Raw genomic sequence first — 21,137 nt, forward strand, 5'->3', positions numbered from 1 at the left:
ATAACCAGGAAGATGCTCTCAGTTAAGTGTACTTTTGTCACTGCAAATACTTGATTTGCATACTAAGACCACTGGTAATTCCTTTTAAGGTGTTAAAGACAACCAAAACCAATTTACACAACCCTTTATTAATAGTTCTCTGTGAAGACACTGTAGAGAGCATTCATTCAAATCTCTTAAAAAATTATTTGACAATGGTTGATTTGAGCAGTGCACACTTCATCTTGGAACTCATACTGTACCTGTCATTGAAATTTAATAAATATATACACATAAGTATATTCTCCACTTTATAATACAAGAAGTAACTCCTACAGACTTCAACGGAGTTTAAGTATATGCTTGGCTGAATTGAAGCCAAGGAGGGCCTAGGCTCACAAAAGATGAACTATTCAGTTTATACAAACTGTAGTAAACAGTTCACTGCTACCAGGTATATGCAATGCAGGCTATGTCTTCAGAAATCAAGTTAAAAGTTAGATTCAAAAAAGGACTTGGGTTACCTTGCCACGGCATAGGAACCTTGTCAGACTAGACAAACACCAGTATGATGCATGGAAGAGCCAGGCACAGGCTAGGAAGGAACCTCAGGGCACAGGCTACGCTGAACTCAGAGGAATACATTCCTCCCTCAGGGAGACAAGCATGTTATTCTAAGGTGTAGAGTATGGCACCTTACCACAGTTTCTCCCAGTCCTGCAAGTGTTTGAAGCCAAACTACTGACTTTTATTTTCTTACTACACAGGTCAAAGCACAACATTAAAATCCAAACCATCTGAAACATGTTCTTTCATGAATCGGAGCTGGGAAATGAGGGAGGGACAGTGAAACTTCCGGCTGGGTGCTGAGCAGCCATCCTCCTCCTATCAGTACAGCAAGTCAACAAACATCACTTTACCTACTCTGGACACTGCCTGGTGCAAAATCCTTCCCGAGAAGTCTGCGAAGAGCACCTCTTGCCTACAGTAAAATAGGCAGAGAGGTAGAGAGCACATGTGAGTTCTTAATTTACAAATGTAAACAAGAAAAAGGAAGCAGCCTAACATCTTAGCTGTTCTTTTTTTCCGTTGTATACAAATCTAGGCAATAAACATAATCATTTCTACACCCAACAACAAGCTTTGTTCCCCATACTACAGGGGAAGAGAAAACCTCTCCTGGAAGCTTATCTACTCCTTCTGCTGTTCCACTCTTGGCATTCAGGATCCACACTTTGCCATCTCTAGATACTGCTGCCAAAAGAATTTTGTTCTTTAAGTCATCACTTTGGAAAACAAATGGTGTTCCATATACACTTGAAGTAGCTTCAAATTTCCACAGTAAATTACCCTCCATGTTACAACAGTAGATAAAGCAATCATGGGAGCCAAAAAATATTTCTTGCTTAGTTAAACTTGAGATGCATGGAGATGAAAATACCGGTCCATTAGTGGAAAACTGCCAAACCTACAGAAAGAACATAGCCACCCATTATCAAAGGTTGTTCACATTACCAGTTTGACAGCAACTGTAATTTTTTAATAGACTAGTTGTTGACAGGAGAGCATTCTATTTCAAGAGCATACTAGATTTCAGTGAGGGCTGGTAGATACTTGGCAAATTACAAGTTAAGTTTTACACACAGAGTAAGTGAAAAAAGATTCATAAAATAGATGTGCAAGAGTTACTGCCTTCTGTGAGGCCCACGTAAAGATGGCCAACTTAGGAAAAGAATATTCTTGGCTGTTGTACCACAATTAGTAATGAACTTCAAGAATTCTGTTAACATGCCATTCTTTGCCAAAAAGGCAAATATTCCTTTTGTAATATAGATTTCCTCTGCTCATTCTAATGATGCGCAGATCCCTCCTCAAGAGAGTATCAGTTCTGCAACACTGCTGCAAGCAGACAGAGAGCAGGGCATGGGCTAACACATATTTTATAATCAGAAAAGGCTTAGGAATTGCCATGTATACTGCATCTCAGGCAAACAGAAACAGCGTCAGTTGTTTTAACACCAGATACAAACCACATTCATCCCTGAGGAACTAAAAAAATATTCTCATTTAATTCAACGTGAAGACTGACACACATTTGGCCAGAATTACGATTTGGCATATTTCTGCTGTGATGTCAACCTTTTTTGATAAACGCATAAACATTCTAAGAAACCCTTACTTCTAAAGAGCCACCATCCTACAGAAGAGATGGCTTTAAACGTGCTTTAAAAACTCCCAAAACCAAAAACATACCGTTTAATTTGCTGGCACTACTCTTGACCATTTACTTTGGGTATAAGCTCTGAAGTAGAAATTCTGTTACTGCAACAACCAACTTGAGAGTTTGCGGTTTTGCCATGAACCACATGGACTACCCTAGGCAAACAGTTTTTCTACTTTTTCCTCTCTTTAACAATAAATAGACACTTCTATTTCGTTCAAAAAAAGGTATATGTCAATCATTGCACCTCAGAAAACAGTATTAATAAAGCATCTTATTCAAGGTTTTGTGTTGAACATAAAAAACCCAACAACACCACTTTTACCTTTTCTCCAGAATGAGTGTAACAATATAAGTTTCCATCCACACACCCAACACAAATGTACTTCTCATTGCAATGAGGAGAGGAGAAGAGTGGTTTTCCCAGGAAGCTTTTCCAAATCTTACTCCCCGTCACCTGCAAATGGCAGCATGGAATATCTGATGCTGGACACAACTTAAGAAGCTGCAAAAAACAGCACTTCCTTCACAGCTTGACCCAGCCCTTAAGAATTGGGGGGGAGAAGCAGCAAAGCAAAGCAGGCTTCTCCATCCAGAATGCATCCCAGAAGCAAAATTACTCTTCAAATCTTATTCCAACAAAATGTTTAGTGTTTTCGCTGGGATACTCAATACTCCTGTTCCACCCTTCTCTTCCTCCCCCTAGGCAAAATAATAATGATAATAGTGTAGTAGTAGTAGTAGTAGTGGTAGTTTTAATAAATGACAGATTCATTTATTATTCCATTCCCAGCTCCTCAGTATGTGACAAGGACCAATTAAGCAGAGGATATCTGGAAAGCAAGTCATATTGATTATGTCATAAACTATAAATACTGTAGGAAATGCTGCAACCCACAATCTACGATTGTCACAATAAGCTCCTAATGGAGCCTGCACATTCCTATTTTTATAAATAATCACTTGGAGTTACAGCTGGGTTTCTCAACTACCTGTTACTCAGGATTACAGAAAAAAGAAAATAATCTGTTCTTCCTTAACCATGGCCCACTAGAGCTGCAAAACCATACACTGGTCTTCTAACACTAGGTTGGGCATTACTGAGGAAACTTGTAGTGGGTGGGAGGTAAAGATGGTTAGGACTGATGCTCTGGATTGTGCGAGTACAAAAATATGAACAGCTGCTCCAAGTGACTGTTCCTTTTATCAGGCAGGACCAGCTGTAAGCCAACAACGCCTTAGAAAACCATGAAATTGCTCCACATCTATCAAGAATGCCATTTCCCCAGTGCAGAGAACATAACAGCAGTCCAAGATTAAGAGGGACAACTCTTTAAATGACTATGGGGAGGGAAACAGTAAGAGGAATGAAGGGGCTTCTTTCTCTGTTCTGTTCTGATTTCACTAAGTTCTGTGTATTTTCTTTTCTAATTCTACTGTCAAAGGCAGGGAGGGAAAAAAAAAAAAACTACAGACATGCTCTCACTAGTTTAACTGATAAGGAAGTATATGGGAATGAGAAGACACTGATTCCAACTTTGGCCTACAGTCAGCCTGTAAATTCAAGCAAGTCACTTCAGTTCTCTTTATCACCAGATAGCTTTCTGAAATACAGGAATTATTACAGTAACCTTGTGCACAGTAAGGACCTCAAGTGAAAAATATCTTACAGTAACATATGATCATCTAGTTCCTTTCATCAGAAAAGTGATCTTAACTTCAGAAATGCATTTTGGTTTCATTTAAATTTGAGATTGGGATCAAAGACAAATAAGCAAAGATACATACCGGGTTTACAGCCAATAGTAGTCCTCCTAGCGTAGCAACATAAAGATGATGCGGAAAAGAACTTAGACAAGGAGATGAAAACACAGCTCCACCTTCGCAATGTAACTTCCATATACATGCTTTTTGCTGTAAGCCCAAGAAAAAAGATAAATAAAAATGTTTCAATTCGAGTTAAAGCTCATCATGTTTACAAAGACCTTCGAATGTCAAAGCTTATCAAACACTGCATTGACTCAGCAAATACTAGTTAAGAAGTGAAGATATAATCTACATGCCAGTATAGCAACACATATGCCATTGGCTACTTTCTCCTCCAGTCAATAAAAGAAATTCAGCTAATGAAGAGGCAGAATCTGCCCCTCTTATTTTCCATCTCCCTTCACCTACTCTTTTAGAATGCAAGACTCTCTCTCCACCATTAAGCCATAGTTTTATTTCTAGCTGGGCACCCTATTCTGAAACACCCACGGGGAATTTAATAACTAAGAAACTTACAATTTGGTTTCAACCAGGACTAGTAGCACAAGAACCACAGCTGAGAACACCACTAAAACTATTTACCACCACACAATCCTAACCCCACTTCAAACAGGCCTAGCTATTTCAGAAGTGTAATTGTGGACTCCTAAGAATACTAACACCAGGGGAGCTTCATCTGGTGTACTACAAATAGGGTCTAAGTTGGATATTTATTCTTCTATACATAAAAGTTAGTCAGTGTTCTTACATAAATATCCAAAGCATACACATGTTGGTCATGTGATCCTATGTAGACTAGTCCACTGGAAGGGTCCACAACTGCAGAGCTTTTCACAGTATCTTCTGTGACAAAAGTCCAGTGTATTTCTCCATCACTGCTTTGAAGCACATACACTAAGCCATCATAACAACCTGTGTGAAATAAAATACAACAGGGGAAAAAAGGATAATGAATATTTGTATTCATGGTGTGATTTACGCTGCTAGCTGCATCACTGCTGGAAAGAAATAAGATGACTCACAAGGTACAGTCTCAAAACATTTTCCAAAGCTCCTCCTCTTCTTTTAGCTCAAAGTCTTTGCTGATAGTTCATACATTCAAAGCTGACTGTTCTGTGTGTTCTTTCCAGGTTACATTTAGAATATACTTATTTCACTGCCCTTCTATCAAATTTTACAGTAATAATATTAGAAGACATGGGGAGTTGCTGAAAAGGGAGAACAAGAATGTTTTTTTAATTACCTCTTTCCCTAATTTTCCTTTCTGGAAACAAAGATACTGAAAGAAAAAAGTCTGTATGTTTTCTAATGAAAACTGAACCGTAGTTCTAGAAACTTCTTCAGTTTTAATGAAACATTCAATTTTGTTATCAGAGTAAAGAGCAATCAAAATACTAGAAAAAAGATGGTAACATTAGCTTTGCATAAAAAAACCTCACCACCTGGACATCTGTGCTAACCAGTGATACATACGTATTAGTTAGAAAGATAACACTAAGATGAATAATGGCAACTCCGTTGACACCACATATGACAAAACAAAAAAACTATCCAAACCTGTTCTTTACATTTCCAAAAAGAAGAGTCAAATGAGATAACTAAACTCTGTGAAAAATAATCTGAGGCACCATGTACTAATTTCTACCACTATCAATTTTTAAAGACATTTTAAGATTGTATTACCTTTCCATAATTTTTAAAACAAAACAGTTTAAAGGTCACATCTCAATCAACCATTAAAAAGAAACTGTACCGATTGGCTATTCCTTAATAAGGCCTCATTAATAAACTGGCATATAATAAACCACAAGTGTATGTGTTAGATAAGCTCTATCACTGGTTATCATGAAACTTAAATTACTTATTCCTTCTGTTTCTATTTTACAATAAATTGGTTCTGAAGCTATGGATAGTTATGGAAGTTTATGGATAAATGTAGATAGAGGGCATTCAGAAGGAAGAAATAAGATTCTCTATCATTCATCTTGTATTTAGCAGAAAAAATAATTTAAAATGAAGGCTAAAACAAAAGACTTACCAACAACAATGAAATTTCCACACTTGGATACACATGCAGAAGATTCAATACGATCTCCAAGGTTCTTCTCCCATTTTGTCTCTCCCGAATCTAGATCAATTGCCTGCATTGCATGAGAGTGAGAGCCAACATATACAGATGCAGATACTTCTTTAGATGGTATTATAACCAGTGGTGATGCATCAACACATTTTCTTGTATTTGACTTCCATCTTATGCATAATGCCAACTCTGCCATTGTTACATGACTACATTCTGCATGGATCTGCTGTACAGAGCAACAGTCGGTTTTATTTGCCTTGTTCGTAAGTGTTAAAATTCTGTTCCCCATTTCATACCCTTGCACATGGCTTTTCATTATACTTGGAGTCACTAAATGCAGAAAGGATGGTGGTTGTAGCAGTTCTACTCCTACCTGTACTGTATTATTGGGTTGCATAAAAGACTTGGTGGAATTCACAGAAAAACAATGATTTCCTCTGCTTAGCGCAATAAATGACATTAACCCTGAAGCAACCTCAAGACCTCTTTCAGATTTCAGTTTAATATATTTTGCATGGAAGTCCTCTCCACTGTTACCACTTAATTTTCTTTTCACAACGTTGTCATAATTCATGAATTGGTCTTCATCTGGAAACAGAATTTTAAGAATATGTCTATAAACCTCTTCAATCGAGCGGCTGAGAATAACTTCAAGGAGTCCAGGCACAGCTTTGCCTACTAGCATCTCAATTTCACCATAAAATCGTAGAGCCTTTAAGGAGTCTCCACCGCTGTACAGAAATACTGCATCTTTAGAAATTCTGGTGGAATCACCTAGGAGACCCAGAACAGACTAGGGAAAAGAAAAAGGAAAGAGGTAACAGTCCATAGGTGTTACACCATGTCACACATAAAAACTCAAGTTGGGCAAAATCCACCCGAATACCCAGAAGTCCCCCTAAAAATCAACAACTGAAGAAACTCACTATTCTGCAAAAAATCACATGAAACATGTTAGTGCCAATAGAGGTAGCGATGGAACAAGAGTTGGGGAGGAACAGGGAAACAGGGAGATACTAGTTCTGTGCTACAAAGTGTTTTGCTCAATTCCAATTCTGCAGTCCAAGAAATTAAAGCAAATTGTGCTGTATTTTTGTTGGCCGTTTTCAATCTTGATACCATTAATTAATGACAACTTTGCAAATAAAACATTGATGCCTTTTGATAAAATTGGTTTAGGTGCTTTATTTTATTAATAAAACTTACATAAACTGGTATCTTTTCCTTCTGAATTATTTAAGTAACCTACTTATCTACCTACTTTTGAAGCTATAACCCCTTCAATTCCTGAAGAATTTTGGATTTCGCATTGTTACTACAACAAACAGCAATTACTATGTCTCCCCTCACTGCACTCCCTGCTTGTTAAGTCTGGGTGTGAAGTCCAAATCCTCTGGCTTTGGAAGCCACTTTCTGCTGTCCATAATGGGTCTAGGGCACATCCCATCCCTTTGGGTTATCATTTCTATAGACACCAGTACGGTAAGTATCAGCACAGGCAAACTAATTTCACTACATTTACTTGTTCAAGTCCTAGCCACAGCAAATCCCATTTTCAGGTGAAACTTGGAAGTCTATCTTTTAAAAAAAAAGTAATACTGTTTGGCATCACATTTCAGTACCTTGAAAAACAAGTCTTTAGCACAGAAATTTATAAACAATACAGACAGTCCAAGAGACAATTACACAACTGTGCCATCTATTTAAAAAAAGACTCTTCAATTCATAATTGTATTTAGAAATAAGAAACTCTACTTAAACACAGTGGCTATTTTGTACAAAGTTTCCATGTCCCAGTGCCTTGTTTCCCTTAGGGATACCTTCTTTGGCATGTGAAGCAGTACTCAAAAAGCTACTGACAGGTTACGTCCTTCCTATGCTAACTGCTTACACCTCACAGCCTGCAGTTTTATCTGATAGAGAAATATAAATGACTCCCTCTTGGCCACTGCAGAGCGACTATATTTAAGTATTAACTGAACAGAAAGAGCTGTACTGCTTAAATCTATAGGCAGCTAGAATGTTCTGGTTGCATTAGTCATACTTCTTAAAACTGTTTAATTCCTGACACATGTATAATGATCCACTTGCAAAGATAAAAAGGCAGCTCAAAATACTACCTTCCATAAATACTGCAATCTTTCCCACAATTCCTCTGCGCCACTCAGCTTACTGTCACGCCTTCTGGAGTTTAGATGGCTCTGGTAAATCTTGTTCAGTTCAGATATATCAACTTTGCCTTTGTAGAAAATAAAGTACGATTTTTTTCATTGCTCTTTTAGCATTTACACTTCCAAAACTTGCTCTGCCCAAACAGTCACTTTATTCTTGTACACACTTCCTCATTCAAACTCAACTGCACCTGTGTTTTTTTTACCCAGCCAATCAAGTACACAGAACCCAATAAGGTTTTTGAAAATTTAGCCTAGCCTCCCACATAATCCCACCTTCAAGGCCTGATCTTTCCCCAGCTGAAGTCAGGGTTCTGTTGCAGACTGCAACAAGAACAACTGAGAAAAGAAAGATGCAGTGTTAATACTAAATTGATTTTACCACTACTCTTTGACTCTCAAACGAAACATTACAAGAAAACATAATACATAGTCATGATTTCCTATTAGGAGTTAGTTATCTAATCTACATATTTAAAAAAGCATGAATCAGGTACCAGATTTTGGTCAATAAAAAAAAAGAAAAGAAAATAAAGGAATAGAGACCATTAAAATAAGCGGCAAGAGTACTTAATAGTTTCATTTACCATGTGAAGTTAAAGGCAAAGCTTTAATCAGTACAAGCTCATCAGGGACTGCATGAGCTGGTAGATGTTTCTGGAGTTCTTTAAGTGTTTCTCTCTCTTCTAAATCATCTTTGGGTACAACAAACAGGATAAGTTTTTCCTGCTGATACCAGGTCACTGCACAAGCTTCTACTTGACAAAGATCTTCAGCAGCCTGTAATTACAATTAGTCTTGCTTTGAAATGCAGTTCATCCATAGAGTAAAAGGAGTAAAACCCACAACTTCAAAAAGTACACATTTAAAACTTGTATTTGTCTCGCATTCCTACATAACATCCTATGAAATACCTTCTCTTGTAGCTGAAGTTTATACTTCTTCACATAAAAATGAACTCAGAGATATATGTATTATTTGTCTAAATGCCACGAATGAGATATAATCCATGAGTCTGACATTCAATCTTGTAGAACAATCACTGTACGAGCATTGCAGTGCAACGCTCAGTATTTTTCAGGTGTTTATACAGTTCTCAATTCTGCTGGAAGAAACCATACAATAAAACAGGTTTCCATGAACTCAGAACCAAACTCCTCCCTAAATTATGTTACTAGATTTTTGATAATACACCCTCCCAATTTCTTTTAGACTCCTAAAAGTCACCTGAAAATGAGTAAATACCCATTTCTGATGATAATGATGTGTTCTTTAACCCTGCTCTTTTATACTGGCATACTCTACCCACTAGATGTTATATTACCTGCTGCAAACATTCAATATTAAAACGTTTGCCATGACGTTTAATCTGATTGTCTTTCCGACCCAAGAAGAACAACTTTGCATTCTGCACTCTTACAAAATCGCCTGTTTCTCTCATTGTACCCAGGGGTACAGTTATTTCATCATCAAGAAAACAGATTCGTTCTTCACCACCTACACAAGAAAAGATCATGGTCTTATACATTAAATGGCTAACCATAAAAGAAAATTATAAAGAGTATTTTATCAAATTCTCCTAAACTCTTAACAAGCATTATAAGAAGTACTAAAAAGATTATTATCAATGTCTAAACTTCTGCTATGTACAAATTGGGCCATGCAGTTAATTCAGTTAATAGACAGAAATTACTTCAACTGAGAATTGTCAAAATGCAAGCAGGAAAAAAAGTCAATATAATGAAAGCACAGTCTGCAGATAAAATGATGGTAATTTCCTGTTCATCATTCCAACAATACTATCAGAAGGTTCTCAGCCCAATAGGAACTTAAAATGCTATATTAATCTGTATATCAGAGGCAGACACCAAGTGAAATAATCAATGTATTATTAAAACTCAATCAATTAAGAGAAGTATCTTAGATGAATAAGAAATATCAAATAACCTATGAATATTTGTCCCTCGCCTTCTAGAACTGCAGAACCATTGGTATCTCTGACCTCAACTTTTGTTCCAAGGAGCGGTGATCCCAAAGGTATAGGGAATTCAGTTCTAAAGACATTAAAGAGAGAAACAGTAAACACCTTTCCCTTCTGAACACAAAACAACTGTTCCAGAAATGAGTTAGCATACAGTCTTTTAAAGGATTAGTATTAGAGCAAAAGTAGATGCTTGGGGCTTCTCTCTACAAATGCTTCTTCTTTAAAAACATCTCAATTTGTTCAAAATTAAAAACCTCATCAATGTGCATGGGTTTCATTACCAGATACCCAAAAACACTGAATGATAGAAAATAAGGCCTGAATGGACCCTGAAATACCCTGAGAGTACCCCAAGAGTTTCAGCCAGTTTTTAAGTCCCCCAGGTTGAAACTCCCATCAAGCTCAACCAACTTAAACATTTTGAACTGCTTTCTAATTCATTCTTTCCCTGTCCTACCTAGTTTGGGCTTTTATTCTATTTTATTACTGATGTTGTGGCAACAAGTACAGTTGACTCTTTCAGAAAAGACTGAAATAAAAGAAACTGTAATTTCAATGTTATGTATCTATTCTAGACTTCTTCCATTGAGCTGCAGACCAACTCCAGCCTTTCCTTTCATTCTCTAGGCTCTTCAAGCACTTGCAGAACCTCATTTATTGAATATATTTCTGAGTGGGAGTAGAGAATAATATATTTTCTTCAGTAAAGCAAAATTTAAAAAGAAAAGTAACTTTAAATAACTTTAGTAATCTATGAAGTTAGGCATGGGTTCCAGTTCAATTTCTGTCATAAAGTATCATATTTTAACCTAACAGTTCTTGTTCAACTCCTGTTATTTAGCCTGTTGAAACTTTTCCTTTTCTCTGATCAGTCAATCAATTCTTTATCTCAAGTTGACCAAAAAGCAGTCAAATTTTGTAAAACGGGTATTTCTGCCAAGTGAGAATCTACTCCTCCTTTTCCTTCCTCTGGTTAGCTTCAAAATATAATTATTTGACAAATAGGTATGAGAAAGCATCCCAGATATTCAATGTGTCTGCCCCATATGATGGGGAAGTCCCAACATAAAGACAAAACCAAAAAAGAGTAGAATTTAACATTGCCAAACAAAACCCCAAGATTCCTACATATACCACAGAACAGCAAAAATAAAAGACAAACAACACCTCATTTGGACATTATTATTAAGAGACTTGGGATTAGACATTTAATTTTGCCAAACTTCTCTAAAAAACAGAGGGGCACACACCACTAAGGCACTAACTTTGTGCTAACTTTTTTCATTTTCTAGTGTTCTCTAGAAACTCTGCCAGTTTTCATCATTCAGCTAGCAAAAATAAAAGTCCACTGTACTCCAACTGTCCTACTAATACTAAGAAATGAAGAACACATAAAATGGTCTGTCCCGGTTTTGTTGGACCTGGGGCTGCTTACTGCAAAGGAACCCTAACTCCTTTTGCAATGAAGCTTAGAGAGAACAGGCTCTGAGGTGAATGGTGGAAGAAAACAGTCAGAGACTACAAAAACTTTCATCATTCTAACTACACCTCAGTTAGGACTGAAGAACAACACGTTATCTCTGGAGCACAGAAACTTCTGAGTAGAAAAAACAGTTTCACTGAGGAGAAGGTAGTGTTTGAACTCAGAGAAACCAGAATGAAAATGAGTTTTGCATGATAATTTAATAACACTTTATGACCATCCACCATTTTCAGTCTTCAAGGGTGTAAGTACCAGGTTAATATATCACATAATTTGTCCAAAACATCCCATTTCATAGGACACGTCTAACTCAAGTCACACATATAATTATCATGCCAGGGAATAACTTTACATTCCAGAGAGCAAATGAAACATTGAGCTCACTGGAAGCACTTCTCATGATTTTGACACTCTTGCAACTCTCTTTATAAAATACAATGAACAGAAAAAAGTCAGTAATTGAGTGAAAATGGCAGAGCGCTAAATGATGAGAAAAGAGCACTTCTGGAAGTCCAAGTAAAATTACTGTAAGACCCTGTGTGTGCGACTCTGGACAAATTTCTGTCATCCATACTAGTTAAATAATATCAGTGGGATCATTTGCTAAATAGTACATTACCCAATATTAGAAAAAAACCCAGTACCTAGTCTCCATTTAATCAATTATTTGTGGAGTTTTAAAAACTGTAGGCAAAAGCACGGTAGCAGTAAGAAACACACGTATATCTACTGATTACATTTGAAAGTAATCTTTGAGCATTTTCGCTTAAAATAAATAAAACGCAGAAGTAACATTCTGAACTTGATAGAGCTAAGCTATGAGTATATCTTTGTTATGAAGCTATGGTTAGGAGTTACAGAACCCCATTTCTTTACTCTCAGACAGCTGTGTTAGGTTTCTTCTCTTTGAACATGCAAGATCTCAGTGGAAAAGCCTCAAGATGAGCAAGAGTATGGCTAATTGATGTTACTAGCAAATTAGGTAGGAGCTGTTTGCCTGCAGAAGCCTGGCAATACTGACACGTATTCAGACATAGTACACACTGGACTAGGCTAGTCAAGGTTCACCATGTGGAATCACAGGCTAGAATAAGGAAGAGGTCTAGATACAGAGATGACTAAAACAGAGACCATCATGACACATTATGTGAAACTTAACAAGTCTATGAGAGGGCTGTATTAGAGCAAGAGAGGATGGATTAGTCTATTTCTACATAAAAAACAAATGTAACTTTTACCAGCATAAACACTCATGAGGACTCAGTAGCCCTGGAAACAGGAGACCATGGTTCTATTTCTAGTGATTTTCATCATTCATATGCCAAGCCATGAAAACAGTGAATTTACTTACGTAAAATCAGCACTAAAAACCTCTTCAGGAATCTTGTAGCAAGTGGCCCAGCTGGACACTTCAGTAATACCATACAGATTAAAAATACTTGTTTTGTTCTCCTTGTGCTTCCAACTTTTCAAGAGATTCAGTACAGGAAATGCTTCACCACCAAGGGCTAAGACACGAAGTGAAGTATTTGCAGACAACACTGTTGATTTAATAATGTTAGCTCCAAACCTTCTGAGAAGCGTTGGTGTTGCCTGAATAATACATAGTAAAAAGATAAGACAAAGATTTGTTAAATTTTTTCAGTATATGTGTACACCTCTTCCTGCTTTACCATATCCACTGCATAGCTATATCGTGGATGTACGTAATGATCATCTACATATAGTAGGTGACATCAATCATCGGATACCAGTGCAGATCACACTGGTGTTTTGCGAGGTTTTGTTTCTATGTGAAGCCTTTAATGAGTACTATCAGCACCAATCTGTGTTCTTCTGCAGAGTTTCTTCTTTACTTAGATGCATTATGGGTACCCTGTTGTGTCTCAGCTATTACCTAAAGTGTGTGCACATTAGTTCTTATGTTAATTACTTTGAAACAGAAAGCAGCACACACGATATTCTCTTGATGTTACTGTTTGAGATTTTTTTCCCTTCATTCCAGGATGTTACAACTGAAATATAACCTATACATCTGATTAAACTGCATATAGAACATTTAAAGATCTTTCCATAACACTAAAAATTCCTAGGCTGCCAGATTCTGGGTTGTTCCTGATTTGTGTAAATGTAACAGGTTACAAAAATTAGTTTTCCTGAAAGCTTTCACATCACACTCTAAAATGAGCAGGGGAAAAAGAAAAGAAACAAACAAACAAACAAACAAAACAAAAAAACCAGCTTCCTTAAATATAACTACTTCTATAAAACTGTTGGTGATGAAGAGCCCTTTCACTGAAGGGAAAAACAGCAAATCATTTTAACAGACACGCTTCACTCTCATTCTTGCCTACTTTTTCTAGTAAGAGGACTGGAAAATGAATGGAATTATTTCTTACCAGGTTATTTTCTTCTAGTAATAGATGAAGAACTGAACTTTCCAACTGATCATTTTAACTTTAGTGAATTATAGTGAAGAAAAAAGGGGGAAAAAATTACTCTTCCCCTTCCTCATAATCACTTTTCAGATATCTCAAGTATGCTCAAGCAAGTCAAGAGGGGAAGGGAATTTCTTGCTATAATTTAAGAAACATCATGAAAATTATTCATCATCAGTTAAGCTGTAAGGAGAACATTTTTGTCATTAATTCAGCTGAGAAGCCCTTCCTTCACTGATAAAGACAATGATCAAAAAATCACAAAATCAAACTTTTTTTAGAAAGGCATCTCAAACACCTTAATTCACCAAATTTCACCTTTCTCTATTAATGCTTAACATGCTTAAATAAAATATGTATCTTAAAAAGCCTTAAAAAATATACTTCAAAAATCTTGCTAATAGAGATAATATCTCTGAAATTTCCTTCTAAAAGCAAGTGAGCTAAACTGATCAAGAAACCTGCATAAAATAGGAAAATCTGCACCATCGAGATTTATACCAACCATAATAAACAAAAATAAGAGCAGAGGATAAAGTTACAAAATATTTGTAACTAGTGGATTTCTTCTGCTGTACAATTTTCAGCTAACTACTCACTAATCTTAAACTTATACCGTACAATCTCAACTACCACCATTCCTCCAAAAGAAAAGGAAATCTCACCATTTCTATGAGTGCAAATACTTCAGAATTACAACACTAACAACAAAGCAACGCTTAGGGGTTCATTTATCACAATTAATAGACTAATCAGACCATACTAATTTTGTTCAAAGTTGGTTATAAGTGAGATCCATGTCTAGTGACTCTTCCCCCCACACCCTGATTTAAGTTTCTACGCTCAATTACTAGTTTTATTAAATACCTTGTTACACTACAAGGCAAGGCCTAGGCTTATTCAGCCATGCTGGGTGCTCATAACTTCAAGTAAATTTTCCAAAAATTAACTTTAAAACTATTAAAATTGAGATCATATAGGAGGTGATCTATTCCAAGACATAAGGGGCACATGAAGCCTCATATAAACGGATGGCCTGAAAACAATAAGCGTTGCTGTAGAATCAATTATTCTCTTGCTCTCGTTATTGTAAAAATGACAAACATTGTATCACCCTACAAATGGCACTGGTTTAGTAGTTGTATTTTTAGCACAGAGATTGCCATTAAAACTTAAACGTTGGTTATGAGGAAAGGCTCTAAGATCAAGCCCATTAAAAAGTGCTAAAAATGTCTATAACGGGTTACTCCATTAGCAGATTCTTCAGAACTGACTGCTTAATTAACAGCATAATTTAATTAATTCTTAAGAATTAACAGTTTCTTAAGATGAATATTGATTTTATCTTTAGTTCATTGTTTTCTGTCACAAAATGTTTGAGGCTTCAATCAAATAGTAATTTTGTAAACAGCTAACACTCTACAGCAAAAAGGATAGCATGAGCTACACCTTCAAGGAAGAATGCTCCAGTTCTATTATCATTAGTGTCTAGACTGATGAAAAAGTAGTACACATTAGCAAAGGTGAGAAGCAAGACACTGAAGACACTTATCTTAGGTGTTGCCTACCTGCAACACTGTCACGTGGTGATGGTGAAATAGAGCAGCAGACAGCTCCACAGGCATCATTTTAACAGTGTTTGGTACTACAAGAATAGAGGCTCCGCTTGTCAGAGCAATGAACAATTCAACCACAGATGGGTCAAATGTTAGAGGAGAGGCCAGGAATAGCATATCATCCTGTGTGATCTCAAATATGGATCTAAAATAAGAAAGCAAGGAATTACAAATCTGATGCATGTTGTTAAAAAAACATCCAAACTGGAAGAGCAACATGAAAGAAACAAACTTTAGCAAAGCTCAGGTGTTAAGGGCTACTCTGAATATATAGGCCTATGCAGGCCAGACAATTTGAGCAAGAGCTCCTGCATCAAGACTGTAGCTGATGAGGTCCTTTACGAAGATATCCACCACATTACACACCAATACAGTACATTGAAGGGCATATTTCAACTTATGGATGCTCATAAAAAAAAAAAAAAGGTGGCATTTTCCATAATAGATTTTTTTAGAAAGAACTAAATGAAAGAGAAAGAAACCCAGGTACCTTAAAAACGCATTAGGACTTTAAAACTACAGAACACACTAAATATAGCTGTGAACGAATAATTAACTTTGTTATCTATTTATTTTAAGCCGCAAGCCAGAATACAATACTTACAGCAACAGCATATTATCTGAAGTATACCCCTCAAAAATTCAGGTAAAGCACCATTTAAACATTAAAAATAACATTCAGAGAAACAAAATTTTATATGCTGCTATTCAGAAATAATAGAATCACACACCAAGAAACCTGAACAGGCAGGGAAGGAGGAAGAAGTGAAGCAGTGTTAGTAAAAACCCAATCTACACTCCTCTTAAGTATTGAAGAGTCCCTAAACGTCAAATTTGTAAAAGCATTTAAAGCAAAAAGTGGAAACCACACTTACTTAAGATGCTGAATATTTGGCACTATACATTTATGAGGCACTCTGACTATTTTGGGGATCCCTGTAGTTCCCGATGTGTGCAAGACATATGCTAAAGAGTATTTCTGGCCAACGTCCATGTATCCTCCTTCTGATGTTTTTACTTCGGTTTGATCTGGGCAAATGGTATATCCTGGCTGTGAGTTACCCATAGCTTTGAAAGGTTCATATTTACTTTTCACATCGTCTACTTGTGAATTTAAATCAGTGTTGCTTGAGCTCATTTGGAAGAGAGTTAAACCAATGTGTTCTATTGTGGAAGAATTGCAGTAAAACCAACCAACATAGGACATCCGGAATTTCTGTAAAAAAAAAGAAACAATTTGAACAGCAGAACTCAGGATGCACCGTTATTGTTCTACTATATGCAATGAAATATGAAACAGCGTTTCATAGAAATAAGCTGTGTTTTTTCATCCCTCTACTTTTGGAGGACACACATCAGACAGTTTTAAGCTCATGCATTTTTATATAGTAAATATGAGTGAACACAGACCTTATAAATGAGAAATAAACAATTCTCTGAGCAAATAATGAAAAGGAAGGGAAAATATACAAAAGAACTCTGCAGAAGACAAAGAACTCTGAATTATAACTAGATGGCCCAATCTTGTCTATTCTGTTTGCAATGAGTGAGGGTATAAGATCTGGAAGGAGTTGGACAAAAGGAAACCAAAGAATTAAATGCAGGAGTTATTTTCAACTATTGCAAAGATTTCCAGCTCTCAACCTTGACATATGGAGAAACAAGCCTGGAAAAGCCTTCCAACCCAAGTGCCGAACCAGCTTGCCTGGACAATATTGTAATGGGAAAGTAAGCAATTGTTTTGAAGAGGAGGAGAAGCATTTTGTACTTCTAATTTTAAAGATGTTCTTTTCTGAACGAGAAAGACAACCTCTTGACATGAAGAAACAACACAGCTGCATCCAAGCTTATTAAAACAGAATACAATATGAATACCTAAACATTTCTAATTGCCCTTTAATGCTTCCTGCAGAAGCCGCAACACTTACATTTATTTTATCATTCTCAACAAGAATATACTGAAGATTGCTTTTCTTCATGAAGTAAGTGGATAACATTGGTGGTGCATCTGGATCAACAGGAGAATAGGCAGCTGGAACTTGAAGGATTCTAACAAGACAAGAATGTTATAAACTTATTTTTAAAAAAATTAAGAAAATCCTCTTAAATTTCACTAACATTTCTTTTACACTTTTATAGTTCCCAGAGCCCAAAAATGTAGTCATAACATGACTTTTAAAGATTTTGTTGGAAATAAAGTAGGAAGAAAATTATAATCAGTGTTGCCTTTTGGTATTTTACAGCAAGGAAAAAGATTAAAGCTAGATGAAAACATTCAACATCATTTCTGGTCAAGCAGGCTGATGATTACAAAGGTATCACTGACATCACCAGCACCACATTTTAAAAGCTTCTACTATTGACAAGGAACAGAAATATAAGCTTTCCGTTTATACATGTACAATGTATAAACATATTAAAAAACCCCACCAAAAGTGTGCACACTGAAAATACTTTCTTTTCTCACTAGTCTAAAGAATCCAGCATCTGAGCACGTACTCGAGTTTTTTCCCCTAATAAACAGAGGAACACGAAGTATCATTCTGCTCTCATTCACTACACTTTACATTGTAGTGCCTCCTCAACAGTTGTTCACTCCAATCCCCCCCTCTAGTGGCTCCATTTGATAAAGACAAGCACTCGAATTTATTAACGCCACGAAAAGCCAAGATGAGTAAGTGGCAACTAAAATATGGACGGTTCCCATAAATCTTCACATTTCTTCTAAGGCTGGATTCCCACATACAATTAGTTGTATTTCCTCTTTGTGCAAGTGATTTATCACTGCAGTAACGACGAGATGCAGAACAAAGTCTTGGAAACCGCAGCATTCTGCACACTCAAATAGCCACTGGTACCAGTAAGCACCTAAGCCTGCCCTGCATCCTACATAGCTGTTAATTACTCAGCAACGATAGCTGTAAAATCAAAATGCCCCGGCAGTTCCCAGTCACACAGCAAAAGAAAACTGCGTTGCTGCTCAGTTCATTGGGACATAGAACAAATCAGGCAGGAAGGGACCTCAGGGTGCCTGTTCCAACCTCCTGCTCAAGCAGGGCCAGCTGTGACACCAGACCACCTTGTTCACGACTTTATCCAGTCAGGTCTTGAAAACCTCCAGGAACAGTGCCTGCACAACATCTCTGGGCAACCTGCTCTATTGCTGGGCTGGGGGAAACGCGTGTCCTGATCAGTGAGGAAGTTCCTCAGCGCCTCTGGAAGGTTTATGATTACAGCGCTCACTCACACACTTCAGTGAAATATTTATAGTCAACTGTAATAAATCTTCTTGCACTATTATGTATTTTAGGTGCAGAGTGACAATAGGAAAATACTGACACAGATCATCCCCCTAAGAAGCACAGCTGCTGCTGTATACAACAGCTGAAGAAAACAAGCTTGGGATGCTAGGATTCTATATTACATCATAAATGCAATGAATATGAGAGATACATATATAAAAGATATAAACATTAGAATTCATCGGCAGAAGCTGGATTTTTTAAATTGCTGGATTAACATGAGCGCTGAGATCACAAACGTTTCCATTTCCTAGCCATTAAGTAATCAATGTCACTTTAGTGCTGTATTGCTCATTACTTTTTTCTACAATATTTGTAATAGAACTGTAACTGTATACTCAATTAGCTTAAAGCATGAAATTTGTTTTCAATGCATCTTTTTGCTAGCAAGACAGGAATACATTAAAAAACCTACATACTCACTTTATTGTTAGATCCATTTTTAAACACACACAACAAAGATACTAGTCATTAATTTTTTATATTTCTATAAATATGCTTAATCATACACTTTTTAAAAAATGGATATACATACACTTCAGATCAATGAACTTAAGATTCAAAAAAAACTTTAGCAGTGGCTTTTCAAAAGATTGTAATACTGCCATCTTTTTTCTTAAAGAATGCAAGACTCCAGTACCTCGACTGCACTACTATAGTATTACTGCATTTTTGTTGTTATTAAAAATATAAACAAACTGAAAATCTGCTTTAATAGAGATGACCCTTAAAAAACCAACACAGAATGCAAGCATTCAAACCATTACCCTAAGATCCAAGATGGTAAGTTTATTCCTGGATAGCAGTAAAGGCCTATTTCACATTTTCCTTGCTGATCACAGTGCTTTTGAAGGAAAGCTGTTAATTCCGTGGCAAGCTTAACCACCGTTGCATACGTGTAGAACGTTGGAGGTCTGTCATTGCATTCATCAAACCAAACTGCTTTTCTGTCAGAGTACAGGCTAGCTGCCTGATTCACCATTTCCTGAAGAGTCATCTCAGCTGCATATCTTCAGTCCCCCTGAAAGACGAACAAACCAGACTGCATTGTCACCTCCTACCTTTTAATATTTTAGTATAAGCACACAAAACACTACCAAGTAGAAAGAAAGATGCTTGGCAGAAAACACACAGCTTCCCCACACCTTATATTACAAAAGTGTAGAGCTCAATACTTTTATCGTTTACTATGGGTCTCCTCCTAGGGCCCAGGATACAGTAATGCACCAAGATTTCATTGCACAGAGGTAGTTTGTTCCCCACCATTACCCCTTGACTTTTAAAGCTGGGCACGACTGAATTAATAACTTTATTAACACAACTTAATAATTTTCTCTTTAATAGACTTGTGAAATACGAATCTTTCCTTTGCAAGCAGAAAACCCAAGGCGTTGATTGCCAAGGCTTTTAGGGTACGGGTCCTGCTGCTGCACGTCTCTGCCCAACGGGTCCCTCCCGTCACGCCCGCACCGGCTGACCGAGCCGCGGACCGGGGGCCTGAGCCTACCGGTCCGCGGCTCGGGCCCCCTCTCGCCTCCGCCGCGCCAGGGTCAGGGTCGGGTCTCCGCACTCTGCGCCACGAGTACCGCGGGACCTCTCCGGGACAAACGCCATCAGCGCAGCCCCGCCGACCGTTGCCGCTGGCCCCAACGGCCGGGGCTCGGGGCAACGGCCACGCCGCGCGAGTCCCCCACCTGAGGCAGCGCCGAGCAGCACCTCCCCGCACCCTCCTCCTCTCCGCCCTCACCTAGCAACGGAAGGTCAACGCTTCTGATTGGCGGGACAGTGTTAGTCCGGCCCGACTCTGCAGGAACGCCGCGCTCTCATTGGCCGATGGTCGTCGCGCTCTGTGGGCATCCGCAAGCTGCGCCCGGTCCGCCAGTGGCATGCGTGGGGCGGCGCCATTTTTCCGTGAGGGTGAGGGGAACCGCGAGTGCGCCAGAGCCCTCCCAGCCCTCCCCAGCTCCCCGGCAACTCTTCTTCAGACATGAGAAAGAGGCTAAAACAAACGCAGGGCGCCGGGGTAAAGGGCGAGGTTCCCCCTCGTCCACGCACAGTTCACTCGTCTCTGTGCCCATGCCCCCCCGCTTGGAGGT

The 21,137-nt window shown here is 37.8% G+C and overlaps 1 protein-coding gene across 4 annotated transcripts; it reads right to left on the minus strand.

Moving 5' to 3' along the window:
- Positions 1-107: 107 nt before the first annotated feature.
- AASDH (aminoadipate-semialdehyde dehydrogenase) lies at positions 108-21,092 on the minus strand. Of its 4 annotated transcripts, XM_087735743.1 has the most exons (16): positions 20,549-20,761; positions 19,809-20,062; positions 17,668-17,788; positions 16,615-16,955; positions 15,692-15,884; positions 13,037-13,278; positions 10,166-10,272; positions 9,543-9,715; positions 8,806-8,998; positions 8,168-8,286; positions 6,670-6,840; positions 6,006-6,108; positions 4,716-4,879; positions 3,989-4,114; positions 2,526-2,657; positions 108-1,447 (listed from the first exon to the last, which is right to left on the minus strand). In XM_087735743.1, exons 2-16 carry the CDS (start codon positions 20,036-20,038, stop codon positions 1,049-1,051), a joined length of 2,814 nt encoding a protein of 937 aa, XP_087591869.1. In that variant the 5' UTR covers positions 20,039-20,062; positions 20,549-20,761; the 3' UTR covers positions 108-1,048. The 4 variants fall into 4 exon arrangements, with proteins under 4 accessions (XP_087591869.1, XP_087591867.1, XP_087591868.1 ...); XM_087735741.1 differs by lacking the exon at positions 20,549-20,761 and adding an exon at positions 20,789-21,092 and having other exon boundaries at positions 6,006-6,840; XM_087735742.1 differs by having other exon boundaries at positions 6,006-6,840; positions 20,736-20,765.
- Between the last annotated feature and the right edge of the window lie 45 nt (positions 21,093-21,137).

The sequence above is a fragment of the Nipponia nippon genome, unplaced genomic scaffold, assembly GCF_047370975.1.
Source record: "Nipponia nippon isolate SJK-2023a ecotype South Korea unplaced genomic scaffold, ASM4737097v1 scaffold_6, whole genome shotgun sequence".
Taxonomy (NCBI): Eukaryota; Metazoa; Chordata; class Aves; order Pelecaniformes; family Threskiornithidae; genus Nipponia; species Nipponia nippon.